This window comes from Pyxicephalus adspersus, chromosome 1 (genome assembly GCF_032062135.1).
Source record: "Pyxicephalus adspersus chromosome 1, UCB_Pads_2.0, whole genome shotgun sequence".
Taxonomy (NCBI): domain Eukaryota; kingdom Metazoa; phylum Chordata; class Amphibia; order Anura; family Pyxicephalidae; genus Pyxicephalus; species Pyxicephalus adspersus.
Window position 1 is genome coordinate 89,345,092 of NC_092858.1, and position 15,263 is coordinate 89,360,354.

At 38.2% G+C, this 15,263-nt stretch overlaps 1 protein-coding gene across 1 annotated transcript; it reads right to left on the minus strand.

Moving 5' to 3' along the window:
* Window positions 1–699: 699 nt before the first annotated feature.
* ZBTB8B (zinc finger and BTB domain containing 8B) lies at window positions 700–12,005 on the minus strand. Its single transcript, XM_072418148.1, has 5 exons — window positions 11,957–12,005; window positions 8,589–8,725; window positions 6,383–7,313; window positions 4,715–4,893; window positions 700–4,518 (listed from the first exon to the last, which is right to left on the minus strand). The coding sequence occupies exons 3-5, from the start codon at window positions 7,284–7,286 to the stop codon at window positions 4,231–4,233; spliced, it is 1,371 nt and encodes a 456-aa protein (XP_072274249.1). The 5' UTR covers window positions 7,287–7,313; window positions 8,589–8,725; window positions 11,957–12,005; the 3' UTR covers window positions 700–4,230.
* Between the last annotated feature and the right edge of the window lie 3,258 nt (window positions 12,006–15,263).

Below are 15,263 nucleotides of genomic sequence, written 5' to 3' on the forward strand. Positions count from 1 at the left end.
TTGCAAAGTCTTGGGGTCCAATCAATCTAATCACACATTTCTTTGTAACAATAAGGAAAGAATATAATAAATCTTTATAACGTTCTGTGGATTGAACTTGAGTCTCAAAAACTGTAGTAGTTTTCATAGGTATCTTTAGTCAACTACATAGCAATCCCCTCTATTTACCAGGTATAAAAGGAGGTATAAAAAATGTATACGTAGCAGGATCACTAGGTGAAAATGAAGGAATAAGGCAGAAAAAATGAAAAGAAAATGAACCACCATATCTAAGAGATAGAATGCTCAATGTGTTTTAGGGCTAGAGAGGCTTCATTGTAATGGGGAAAAAACACCTGCAGGAAGGATTGAAAGCAAAAAACAAAATAAGATGGAGTCCAGCATTTACAAAAACCAAGATTTATATATAACTTCCCCTAGCTATATATCTTATTCTACTGATAATTCTGGCATGATTTTCACTGAAGGAAATCTCAACATTTTTTTATTATGATATGGGCAGAGTTTGTGATAAATGCATTTTACATAGTAAATTCACAACATGTAACATTTCAAACATCAGAACAACCCCGCTGTTTCACAGAAATGGCTTAAAAGGCTTTATTTAAAGACTTGAAAATTTGATAATATTTGAACAGATAATGGTATTCTGTTTCTTAGAGAAATTTCCAGATAATTTTGTTGTTGTATAGAAGAATAAAGATGAGAAACTGTTTATTAACCTTTGTGTGGAGGATAATAAATATCAAACATGGACTAAAGTTGCATACAGTATATTAATCCTAGATAAGTACATTTTTTAAAGAAAAACAATGAGCAATTTTCTCTTTTAAAGAGCTGAAGAAAACAGGGGATTTTATTCCTGGAAACAAAAAACATTGCTCTCAGTATCATATTCAAACCAGTCAGACCACCTAAAACTGCATAAAAGGTTTTAGGCAGAGCTTCGGATTTAAGACAAATTTGGTCCAGTCACTCAATGAAGGTAAATCTGTTCTTCGATTACATTTACTAGCTTAACATGCATTGGAGTCCTAATAAAAACACTCCAGTACTAATACACCTTATTTACATGTAAAAGTTGCCCACCTGTACTCTGCACAATGATATAAAATACATAACATACATACACAGAGGAGCTTAAATACAAAGCGGCAGACTTTGCAAACTGTAACAAGAAACAAGAGATTGTATGGTCATGTCACAGAAAAAAAATAGACCTGCCTAAAAATGATTCTCATCAGCTGTGGAGTAGGCATAATAATATTGTAAGGGTTAAGTCAACCTGAAAGGCCCCAGAAAGCAACACCAAGACTAGTATTTTAGGAATAATTATAGGGATGAACTGAAATTATAAATTGTTCCTTGTTCTACACAATCTATCATCTATGTATGTTTGATGCCTAGAGGTGATTTTCACATGCTAGCCACGTCACCATCTGTGTTATATCAAAGAAAAAGCAGTGTGTTCACCCTCTTGTAGTGCCGATTTCCTAAATTAGTGACCTATGCCATTCCTCTTGTTATTCTATCTGATAGGGAATGTACTAAAAGGTATATATTGCTATGTCTTCTGTCACAGCTCTCTACTAATCCCTAGATAGCAGCTTTGAAAACATATGACATATACAGCTGGAAATGTATATATTTTTTCCTATTGGCCAGCCAATACATAAAAATAATTCCAGCCGATGGGAAAGGAAGTACAAGCTAAAAAGGTTTTTCACAGCTACTATCTGCTTAAGAGCTGTGATAAGAAAAAGACAGCACCAATGAGTTTGCTACCCCTCACAAATTGGCCTTTGATTGTGTTAATGACATATGACTATGATAGGGATATTAGATTTTGAGCTCCTTTGAGGGACAGCTAGTGAAATGTCTATGGACTTTGTACAGCGCTGAGTAATATGTTGGCGCTATATAAATACTGAATAATAATAATTATAAATGGAATGACAAAAGGAATAGCATGGTAAAAAATACCTTTGCTGCATGCATTTTTTTTGTATATAGGTGGTTTTCCCACAGAATGTTCTCTATGTACGTACAGCTTAAAGCTTAACACCTAACAAATTTTTCTTCTTAGTTGGTCCCCTAGAACATTTAAAAATAAAAAAAGCAGCTCTCTCTGCAATACAGACCAACTCTCTAGTGTCCTGCTTTTGGTCTTTAAACACACTGATGATCAACTTCTACTAACATTCACTCTATGTGTGTGTCTGCACACGTCTGCTATGTGTCTCTATTTCTATACTAAGGCTTATGGTTCTGACCTTTTCCTGGGAAGAGATTTGTAAATCTTCTTAAAGCACCAAAGAAATAAAAAAACAGATCCAACAAGGACTGTACAGCCAGAAAAGTGTGCTATTGCCCAGAGTAACCACCTCAGTTTAGAGTACTGTTTTTAAAGAAAAGCTAACATCTTTTTAGGTTAGGATTATATTTAGGATTATACAGGTTTTAAAAGCCATAAAGCATTCAGGAAATGTCTGATAAAAGAGTGGATGTCTTTGTGTCTGATTACTACAGTTTAAAAAAAACATTAGGAAACGATATACAGTTAGGTCCATAAATATTTGGACCGCATGTTGTCTGTTCACAGCAAAATCTTCCACATATAAGCACCCCTCCATATCAGCTCCAGGTGTTTTATTTGCTTAACTGATAATGACATAACGAAGGAATTGCCCACACCAGCCCATGAAATAGCCTTTGAGTCAATTGTCCAATTACTTTTGAGCCCCCTAAATGAAGGGATTATGTAAAAAAAGGCTTTAGTTACTCACATTTTTATGGAATCTTTTTGTTCAACCCACTGAATTAAAGCTGAAAGTCTGCAGTTCAACTACATCTGAATTGTTTCATTTAAAATTATTTAAAAGTTGTCTCTGTCCAAATATTTATGGACCTAACTGTAGATTTTAATTATTAATATAGTGCATTAGTTGTTCCAAAATCTGTTCGCCTGTTTTAATATAAATTTGTGAACAGCTGATTTGGCCTCTAAGATTTTCCTGCTACAACTCTCACAGAAGCAAGGAATAAAGCATTTATTATGGGAATGGACAATTACTCTTTATATTAAGTACAACTCACTAGAATGATATGGATAAAGTAAGTACTTCAAATGATAAGCATACAGACTCCACAAACTTCCACTAGACTGAAATATATCCAGTGATTTCCCCATCACCACCTGGCCTTTTTCAGTAACTACCTGACTATTTTTGGGTGGATACTGAAATGGAATTGCAATACAGGGGCTGACATCTGCTTACAGCTTCTTCCCAACAAACTTTCAGGGGAGAATAGTATTTCAATAAGGATTCCCTCAAATATGCTGTAATACAAAAGGAAATGAAAATAAAAAAGACACTAAAATATAAAATAATACAAAAAAACATGTATGTAATTTTTATACAATGAGCCTGCTCCATAATTTTAGGGAAAAACAAAGCAGACAATGGCTCATAAAGCCCACAGAAAGTCACTGACTGTTGCACTTGCACAATCTCATTGCATGTGATAATTTTTTAGTCTTAAGCTTATTAAATATAAATATAGGGCACAGTATTTGTGATGCAAACCCATGTATAAAAAATCCACTCTGGTGAAGTTGGCACATTGATTTTGCAAACATCCCTTCATGCAGACTTATATGTCTTTTCTGAAAAGGTGATAAATGCTAATTCTAGTAACAATTAACCACAAATTTGGTTTCAAAATTTTCTGAATAGTTCTAGTTGTGTAAATAAACATATACACATATACAATGCCTAAATTGTCTAAAACATGAATTGTTTTTTCTCCTAGTTGGAAAAGCGAGTGATAATAAAAGTATAGGATCTTAGTAGATAAAAAATGATAAATGTCAATAAAAGAACAGGGGCTGATAAATCTTTTGAACGTTGGCTAGTCTGGTTAGCGTTCCTGAAAGCTAACAAAGAGCTGATCTTTCCATGACACACACGTCAACGCTAAAAAAGTCTGGTGAAGTCACAGTTAATGCCGAAACAGTGCACAGCACTAAAATAAATGTCAGGAAAAGTGTAAAATAGAAAGTGTTTTGCTGCTACTGTTCTAGCAGCACAGTGCATAGCCAAAGAGGCAATAAACCTGCTGACCACTTGGATGGTCTGAGAGGTGGAGAAATAGGACGGCCTAAGCCATCTAGTACAATACAACCTAGATGGACTGCATAGAGAGGTCACTGCATGATTTCCTAATAGATCACATTAGTACCTCCCTATGTATTTGTTCTTTATCCTCAATGTCTTCCTCAGCCACTTCATTCTCATCACCAGATTCAATGTAAATAGGCCAATCTCCATCTCCTTCATCCTTGTCCATGCTTTCAGATGCAGCTTCTGTATGACTTGCTTGGTGGGAATCTTCATTTGTTGTAGTGACACAGGTACAGCTATCACATAAGCCAAAACGCCTCAGACCTGGGGACAAACTGCTGGTGAACGTACGGCGGCAACCTTTACAAATAATGGGTCGATTGGATCGGTGAACCTGCAGGAGAAAAGGATGCACAGATAAATTTTTGCTAACTATATAATTCCTATTTGTGAAAATGTAAAAAAATGTAAACTGTAACACAAAGTCTATGCATCATATAATAAATATATGAAAAATACAAGCATCACAATGACCACTGCATGTCAATTCTTTTGATGATTTATTTTGCAAATATGTTAAATATACTCACAGTGAGCGAATGGCTCCGTAGATGTTCCTGACGTGTAAACCTCTTACCACAGATTTCACATGGATAAGGGCGCTCTCCTGTATGTGATCGGATGTGACGCTTCAGGATGCCCTTTTGCTTTGCTGTGTATGGGCAGAATGGGCACTTGTGTAGTTTAATTGGAACCACCAAAACATCACCTGAAAGAACATGTGAGATGATGTATGTTTGCTAATACAATTTTCAAATTTTAGAAGGAAGACTATCATGGGAGAACCGGGATGAACCAGCAAACTGGAGATGCATCTGGTCCAAGATGAAAAGCAATTCCCAACTAATAGCAAATTATTTTATGAAATCCATTTCAGCTTTGCTGGATCACCCAGCTCTTCCCATGATAGTCTTTTTTCTTCAGACATGGAGAGTGTTAATAAATCAGAACCAATGTATTATAAAGCTTTTCTTATAGGACTACAGAGTAGTTTTACCAATTGATGCAACCATGTAAGGTCCAACTTATCCTATACAGGTTACAGGCCTGGATTGACAGGCTTCAAGGTTGTGTTTATTGGTATCAGTCTGAGATTCTTCTGAGAACATTCAGAATCAATTCAAGTGATTTTTGCATTCACATATACTTTTATAAAAATGCAAAACTCACTTGTTGCGAACAAAAGACAGTGTTCTGAACAGCATCTGCAGTTCGGCTTTAGAGCAAGCACCAGCAATTATTCTGACAACAAAAATTTGCTAAGAGCAGAAGGCCTTGGCCTTAGTTTTCATTAAAAACCTGCATTAAATATTTCTCCTGATCTCAAATTTTCCACTGGATAGTCCAAGTACTTCTTTCTTCCCTCAAAGCTTGCCCGAAGGAGAATCCATTAAGTCTTGGAAAACCACAACATTACACCCAAATAGAACAGACTTACCAGTTAATATTTGTTACCTAAAACATTTATATCTTTTATAGACTAGAGTGTAGTTGAAGTAACAGAAAGTGATAAACTTAGCTTGGTTGAAAATTTACTGTATATGTATTTAAACAAAAAAATTTTAACAATGCCTTCAGAATCCTTCTGTCCTGCTTTTAATCGAAACAGCTTTGGGAGATGGTGTGGCTGCAGAAGCACAAAATTAAAAAAAATTAAAAAAACTACATCTCCCAGAAATCACTTGGAGAAAGCTAGGCAGGGGCAATCGCAACATTTTTACAATCCAAATAAACCATTAATGGGACTAAAGCAAAGATTTAGGCTACGTACACACATCAGATGACGTCCAATAATCGCCTCAGGGCTGATATCCGATGTGAATTTGGCGTGTGTACAGCGCTTGTCTGGTCGGACAGGGTACGATCATAATGAAAGTAAAGGGGTGAGAGTGCAGCGGGATGCCGTTCTGTTGTTTTCTCCCTCTCCGTAGTGCTGAACGGCTTATTCATGCATCGTGCAGTCTTTTGTCATTGGAAAGGATCGTGAAAAATCCTTTCCATGTACAATTTTTGCACACGTGCAGCCTTAGTGTGCATATCAAGATTGCTGGGTTCAACATAATATAAGATAGAACAGACTGCAGCATTTTTTTTACATGCTACAAACCGCACTTTCAGCATTACTAAACATGTCCTATTCTCCAAACAAACAAAACATATAAAATATACATTCAATAATGACCATTATAATGTGTTACCTGTATCTTCACCATACCAGTCCCCTTGAATATCCATCATATTACTCATTGACACGTTTGTTTCCTCCTGCCGGGACTCATAATCACGTGGAAAATGGTGCCCTTGATCCTCTTTTCTCTGTGCTGAGCTGTTGCGAAGAAGAGCTTCCAAAAATTGTTTCATGTGATAATTATTACATGACAGGTCCATGTTGGAACTACCCTGTGGACTTTCTTCTCCTTGCTCCATGCCACCTGGTATTTGATATGGTTGCAGGCCTTCTGTTACTTCCACGACATCAGAATCGAATTCTTCTTTGGGTTCCACTGCTTTATTGGGACTTTTTTCTTCTGGAGAGCCTGCACTTGTCGGATCCTTTACCATCATTTCCACAGAATTGCAGCTGCTGCAGTCTCCACAAGGTGTTTCCTTCTGACAGTCCCCCTGACCTGTTTTAAAAGTTATATTCCCAAGTGCTGATCTGCCACCACTTATACCATCACTTCCACTGTCAGCTTGTCCGAAGGAACTCTCCCTTTCTATTTTTCTGCAGATATCAAGAGAAGACCGAATGTATGCTTTACAAAAATTTACAACATCAGTCATTTGGAGGTAGCTTGCTGCACTCATAACCTCAATTACATTCTCCCCACTCAGGTTTAATTTCCCTGAGTACAGAAAATCCAGGATGGTAGAGAAGGCCTCGGAAGTGACAATGTCCAGAGATGCAGTGCTGTGCCTTCCACTGTCTTGAATGTAGTGGACTAACATTGCCCGAAAGTAACCACTGTTGGCAAACAGAACATTTCTGTGCGCTTTAAATATTCTACCTTCCACAATGATGCTGCAGTCACAGAAGAAATCTCTCTTACGCTGTTCATTCAGCTCCCCAAGGAGTTTGGTATAATATGACGGCATTTCCATGACTTTGAGATGGGAAATTTCAGACAACTGTAAAAGAACCACTGCTCATTAATTGGTAATTTAACATTTTCTTAGTATAGACGATTTATAAGCTTATGGACTTTATGAAAAAGTTTGTAAAAATGTGTAGATATGAAATAATCAAAATAATTTGCTCTTTAGGCATTTTGTAAGTGAATCTTGTTTTGGCATCTATATTCCAGTCCATCTAAAGATAATCATACTGTACAGGACTGTTTATCAAAGACACTCAAATCATTATCACCTTTAAGACACCATGTACAGACTCTCTTTACAGAGTTTGTATGACATTTTACAAATCAAAGTCAAAGACAGTCCACCGTGGGATTAATATTGGTGGATCTAGAGCAGGGTTTCTCAACCAGGGTTGCTAGGGGTTCCCTGAGCAATAAACAATTTGCACCTCTCTCTCAGGTCAGTTACCCATGACACCAATGATATTTTTATATCCGGTTTAGGTTCCCTGATTGTAAAAAGATCCAGAGAAACTGATTTAGAGATTTTCACTGGCCCGGATTGTATAGAAACCACACAATTGTAAATCAAAATGCAGGTTCCATACCATTGCATACAAGCTCATATCACTTCTTTAAAGAGCATGTACAAGCTGAACATGCTCCTGGTAAGACCTGGAAAAAGTTAATATAACAAACCTACGTATGCAAGAGTAGAGGACAGGCCTAAAGCCTCTCGCCACTCATAATGTGCTTTTTAAACCGAATACTTCTATAAAATTTTACTAATAAGGTGGTGACTAATTGCAATAAGGTTCACATATAAATATTAAGAACAGGCATGCATGAATTGTACATAAACCTGGTACCTGTTAGGAAGTTGTAACTGAAAGGTGAACATTAGTATTGTGCAGAATATATTTTTGATTCCGTATCAGCAAAACAATCCACCAAGCATATATCTAAACTTATGCCTGTTTATTCGCAGCAAAAATGGCACAAAATAAGGTAAAAAAGTGCCCTTCTGCTTTGTGGGAAAGCAATTTAGATGCTGATCCCTTAGGCAAAGTCATAACTATGTGATTATCTTTACTTTGAAAAGAGCACCTACTCAGGACTGTACAATACAAAGGCCTATAAAGTAATAGCACTTATAGTACAGCAGTCATATAAATCTACCATACAACTACACCTTGACATAAGATTGTGTGGCCCAGCCACTGAACATGAGGGGGACAAAACAAGCAAAATGAATATGTACAGTATATGCTATTAGGCTGAATCTACACAAGAATAAAAAAATTCTGTTGAGATTTAGGTTCCATACCTTTAGAAAGAACTGAATAATATTGTTCTGGCAGTTATGTAAGCTTCAAAAGGCCTTGGTAAAAGATGAAGGCAATACATACAAGGTCAGGTGGCTTCTTCAGAGTGTATAGAAGATCAAGATAATCCTTGCAAGATCTAAAAAATGTTACAAAGATATGAAAAATAGTCTTTCTTACAAAGAATCAAAAAACTAAATTAAATATAGAATATATATATATATTTATATTGAACACTGAAAAAAACAAGGTTCTTCAACTGCAACCTACTAATGCATCCTCTCTCTACAAAGGACATGTATGTGGCATTACAGCAAATCCTGGCACCAAAGAACATCCAACTACAATGTTAATTAGAAAAAAAAAGTCCACTTTGAGATACAATTATTCAGACATATTCCAAGAAAGAACTACACCCTCTTGTCACTCATAATGAACATTGTAACCTTATTGTTTCTAGAAAACTGCAGCAAGATTTGATCAGAAATTTTCAAAATGTAATGACCAGGTACATCTGAGCAATTTATCCTTTATCAACAGATACACTTTTTTGATGGCAGCCAAAACCAGCCAAAAGCTTGTAAGTGCCAGGTGAGCATGTGTATCATGCAGAAAACACATGTACTGTAATTATTAATAATAATATTATTATTAAACAGGATTTATATAGTGCCAACATATTACGCAGTGCTGTACATTAAATAGGGGTTGCAAATGACAGACAGATACAGAGAGTGACACAGGAGGAGGAGAGGACCCTGCCCGAATAGCTTACAATCTAGGAAGTGGGGGAAGAAACACAATAATATCAGTTGGTTGGTATCTGTTGGTTACATAGAATAACAGCAGTAGGAAAGGCATTAAAAACACTAGAAATTTGTTATAGAATGCCAGAACCCAATATGAAAGAAACCAGTGCAGAGCGTATTTATGGCCTAATCATACCTAAAACACATGAATGATTTTGAAAATGTTTTTCCAACTAAATGGTATTCTTTACCAGGTGGCTGATGAATAGTTTAGAACAGAGCGCTCCTTTTTTTTCTTTTCTTCCCTGAACCAAGATCCCCAGATGTGTAAGTACCATGATCCGGAAGCCAAAGTCCCTGATGTTTCATAAGTTTTCTTTTTGCTGGCCACATCTGTAGTTTCATTCTAAGGGGGAATCTCATAAGCATTTTGGCATACAGAGACCCAATGAAATTTCTATTGGAGGTTACTGTGCAGACTTGGCCAAGAGCAGAGATGGCTTTTGTTAGGATTTAAACAATCGCTGGCAGCCATGGCATTGGCATTAGGACCAAGTTCACGTAAATAGTTTCCAGGCATTTCTGCTCTCCCCACGTACCACCAACTCTCAAGAGTTTTTCTTCCTTTTTTCATCCTTCCTTCCCATCCCTATAAACCTTCTTTTCACTTTGTCGGCAACCAAGATGCAAGCACATACCATACCTGGTATGTGGGCATTATAAATAACTTTTATATACAATAATCAATCATAACACCTGTGTGGCATCAGGGTAAGATAAAGGAAAAACATATATCAACCAAAAGCCAAACCCCTTCCATTCAGATGCTCTCTGATTTTCTTCACAATGGCGGTTAAGTATTACTTTTGGATCCCTGCAAAACCTTGCAAAAGTTTTGAAACCCTGGCTCTCAGACCTTTTGAAGTCTAAATACCATTCATCCTAACACGCAGTCAACATATAATTCGTTATTAACCAATCTGATCACCTGTGTCACCCTTGGATCATTGAACTCTAAATTTACAAATGTTCAAGTCTCCATATCCCCTGAGGAAGCCAAAGTAGGTGAAACGCGCGGGTACGAGACCTTTTTCTTCTTGACTTGGTTGTTGAAGTGTATGTGACACATTATTAGCATTTTTACTCTGAGTCAGTGATCATGGTTAACATTGTATAAACATTTGAAGATTTTTTATTATGCACTAATCGGTTTGTTATATTAAAAAAAAATTATGGTTTTATCAGTACTCACTAAGTGCCTAAAAAAGCCTCTTTTTTCCTCCTTTTTTTCTATCCTATCTCATCTTTTGATCAGAAATGAGGCTTGGCACAGTCTAGAACAGGGGTGTCAAACTCAAATACACAGTGGACCAAAATTAAAAACTTGGACAAAGTTGCGGGTCAAACTTGAAACTGAAATAGCACTGCTACTACAATTCCCTGCATCAAGAAAAAAGTCCAATGTGGGGCTCAATGTTATTGATGAGTGGCTGGAACTCCCTCTTCACTGAAATAACACCGCTACTACAATTCTCTGCGTCTATAAAACAGTTCAATGGGGGGACACACATAGCCAGAGAGCCCGCTGGTCTATAGACGTCAGTGATGCCGCTACTACAATTCCCAGCATTACTTGGGTCTAAAAAACAATCCAATGCGGGGCCACGCATAGTCAGAGAGACCGCTGGTCTATAGACGCCAGTGATGCCGCTACTACAATTCCCTGCGTCTATAAAACAGTCCAATGCGGGGCCATGCATAGTCAGAGAGGCCACTGGTCTATAGATGCGAGTGATGCCAGGAATTGTAGTAGCGGCGCCATTTCAAACCAGCTGCAATTCATATTTAGGATTCCTTTGGGGGCCAGAGTTTAGAACTACCTAATACGAATTATCGCCCCCTTGGTATTTCCCCCTCACTTCTCCGATGTAGAGCTAAGCAGCCGCCATCACAATGGTATTTCAGAATGAAGAAGCATTTGTGTGTTTTGGATGAACCGACCCATTCATTGTCAATAGAGAAGCCACAGATGGGACACGGCTTGCAAATATCTGCCCAGGATATCTGCCCAGGAAGCACGTTTATGAAACCGCACCGCTTGTGACCATCAGTGTGAACATACACGGACTGACTCCATTATAAATGTTGTGATGATTGTTACCCATAGCAACCAATCTGATCCTTTATTAACTTTAAGCCTGGACTGAACTATATGACATTGGTTGTTATGGACAATAAAAGATGTTACCTTTGCCTGACTTTTCATACAATAGGCCCAATGTGTTATAAACATGGATGGGTTTTGTTCTGCAGCTACACTTACAGGTAGAGCTTTGCTTATATTAGTTTTGAATGCACGATTGTTATGATAGATGCCCACGTAATATATTGTCTATAACATGTTAGTACAAGTATTATCAGCACTGGAGGAGGGCTTCACTGAGCTCCATAGCAGACAAGGTATGCTGCAGCCAAGCCTTCCAAGCGCCGCCTGGTTCTCTATGCACACTACAGCCGCATTTGCAGCGTGTACTAGGCCCCTTGTGCGCGCTCTATCGCCCTAATTACAAACGATACGTACTACATACATAGCAACAAAAATTAAACCCCATTCGCCTTACCTTAAAACCAGCCCTTGCACGGTGCAACCACACTTCCCTTCTAGTCGACGTAAAATTTACACCAGCCAATTGAAAAGCAGGAGCTCGCAGGGGACGCTGGGAAGTGTAGTGTCCAAGTTTTCCCAACCCTCTCTTTTGCTGTATCTTGAACTCCAAGTCCCAGCATGCACGTGAGCCGATGTACAGCAAAGAAGGTACACTGTGCTTTCATGGCCAGCAGGAGGCAGTACTATCGCATAAAGCAGTTTGGGTGTACAATAGTATAGGTTTAGGTGTTCTGCTGCTGGGTTGTCTGTGTAGGTGAGGCTGGGGCTGTGTGCAGCTTCATTGTCTTCATAAATGTGTTGATTATAGTCAATATCATTACTTGCAATAGTATTAACCTCCCAACCGTTAAGCCCGTACTTTTTCGTACTAAAAAAAGTTGCAATTATCGTTAACCCCGTACTTTTCTCACTATATTAAAATCTCACTTACCTGGTCCCGCTGTGCTCATCCAGAGTCGTGTTCGTCCTCCAGCGTCGGGTGCCTTCTCCTATACCAGCGGGACCGGTAAGATGCCGGCCATATTTCTGTAAGTTACAGGTCTACAATTAAAAAAAAAAAATTTCATGAAAACCTGTAACGCTTTTGGTACAGAAATCTAGACCTCAGTGTAACACCCAGGTGGTTAAAAAGTGTAGGAAAAATATGTTAGAAATTTCATTGTCATGGGGTAATTATTTCACCCAAAATATGCAATGGGCTTGATTTACCAAGGGAAAATAAACAATGCAAGTATTCTGACCCTAATCAGGGTAAATTCAGATTTTATTTTGCAATACTAAATGTATGCCTGGGACAAGGTATTTTTAAAAATCATGGCACTAAAAATTAAAAAAAAGTTTATTTTGGTTCATAAGCTTGCTAAAATGTTGGCTGCAGCTGTCAAATAGCTCCATCCTGCAGATTACACAGGGAACACACCGCTCTCCCTGTGTAATCAGAGCTCTCTGACACCCTGGCACTGTGCTATGTTTGTGGATTTGGCAGCTGTGACACTCTGTGCTCTTTTAGCTTCTTTCACCTCTGCAGCAGCAAAAATATCTAACTTTTTTGTGTATATGACCATGCTACAATGACAATGTCAAATGGCCAGGGTGGTCATTTCTCCCTCTCCCAGGTCAATAATACTGCTAATTTCAGCACCACCTGGTGAGGGTGAAGAAGCTACAATGGAGTGCTGGTATGTGGAGCATATGGGGAGTGTGCAATGCCCTTTGATAGGCATTATCATTATGCCTTGCATGGGTAAAGTAAAGGTATCTTTTAATTCTCCTTCTGATTCTGTGAAGAAGCCATTATAGTTGACTTCAGTTTTGGAAGACCAGTGATAGTCCTGGATGTCATCAAAATAATAGCCCAGTCCTGCTAATTTGTCTGGTAGAACATCTACAATTCATGGTTAGTATTATAGTTGGCCTGTTCTCTGTCAGAAGCATACCAATGGCCTCTACACCATGGACAGACAGGTAAAGTACACCAGGAGGGCAGCTTTGCCAGTGTAATTAGCAGATCAGGGCTGTCAGCCTTTATTTATAAGTTAATATTCTGTGTATTTTAAACCCTTATTACTACTAACAATCATTAAATATTTTATCCTCTTCCTTTGTTGGATCCCCTGTTTTTCAGTATTCATTTGTTAACTAATTGCATGTATTTAAATTGAAGGATATTTAAAAAGAACAACAATGTAATATATTGCAGTTTAATACCCCTTAGATGTTATGGCTGAAATAATTTTCATCAGTTGCATTAGTTTTCAAGAAAGCATGATAGCCACTATGATGAGAAGTGTGTTATTTGTAGGAAAATCAGGCCAAAATAAGGGGAAAAAGCCAGTGAAAAAAAATTATAGGCAGCAATCACATATAAGGACTGATAGGCTGCAATGGATTTTTTTTTTTCTGGGGGGTCTTAAAAATCTTTGTGTTGTGAGTATTAAAGTGTATGCAGTGAAGAATTACGTCCCTTTTAAAGTTTTTTTTGTTGCTTGTGTCCCCTCCTGGAAGACACACTCAGCGCGCCTAGTGGTAATTGTTACTGATAACAATCCAAGTTGTCACCAGATCAGTGGATTAGGATATTTCTAAAGTTGCGTACACACTTGCAATCATATTCGTTGGAAACAAACAATTAACGACCAATCGTCCGATAATCGTTACCAAAAAAAGTGCACAACGACGCCAACAAACGAGGATTGTCGCTGGAAACTACCAACCATCCCGGCAGATCTGATTGAGCGATGATCATTCACTATCTATTGTGTGTACAGTCTTTCAGTGATCGTGGATGGTTCTGCAGTACACTTTCTCCTGTACATGTCACTTCCTGTATTGTTCGAATGATCTTATCTAGCGTGTGTACACTATTGGTGGATTATAATTGAACGATCGTATTGTTACAACATGTACAGAATTGTGCACAATTCGATTGTTCAAATTACTCGTGCATAATCGTTAGTTGTTAATTTTCTAATGATAATTATTGCAAGTGTGTACCTAGCTTTAGGCTACGTATACATGTGCAATAATTGTCATTGGAAAGGAAATGACTGCACAATGCATGAATGAGTGTTGTACATACAGCACTATTCTGCTCTATAGAGAGGGGAGAACGACGGAGCGACACCCTGCTGCGCTCTCTTCCCTTCACTTGCATTACGATCGTTCATTGTCTGTCATCCGTGGATCCGCCAGGACGGTCATTCGGACGATGGATGACGAGCACTGTACACACACCAGATTCTCGTCCGATATCAGCCCTGAGACGATTATCAGACGAGAACTATTGCACGGGTGTACCTAGCCCTAGACTGGGTATACATTTGGAAAGGAAATGTCTCTTCCTTTTGCACCACTTTGAAACAAAGCAAAGGAAAATCTGGGTATTTAATAAAGCCAGGTCATTGCCAAAAAGAACTATAGGCATGCTAATAGTTTTGGGTCCACCATACTTCTAATCCAACCCCCCTACATGCACCGGATTCAGTTGTATGGGGTGGAGGGAGCTGGAGAGACCTCTGGTGGTTAAAGGTGAACATTACACTTAGATTATACCAAATATATCATTGGATATACCAAATGATATACTGAAAACTTTAGTGGTTCCAGCTCTAAAGACTGCTGTGACATGCCAGCGCTGCTGAGACCAACCTTTGTTTTAAAACCTCAAAATTAGGTCCGAGCAACAGTGGGCTTACAACTAATCACTGGCTGGCAAGACTTAGCCACTCCTGGGCCAAGTGTTGGGTCTACTGGACTAGAAA

Bases quoted from the DNA above. Each gene is read 5' to 3' on its own strand.
- ZBTB8B (XM_072418148.1), bottom strand. From the start codon at position 7,286: ATGGAAATGCCGTCATATTATACCAAACTCCTTGGGGAGCTGAATGAA. The intron at 4,894-6,382 runs GTAACACATTAT...ATGTTCTTTCAG, and splicing joins CTGGTATGGTGAAGATACAG to GTGATGTTTTGGTGGTTCCA. The intron at 4,519-4,714 runs GTGAGTATATTT...TTTCTCCTGCAG, and splicing joins TACGGAGCCATTCGCTCACT to GTTCACCGATCCAATCGACC.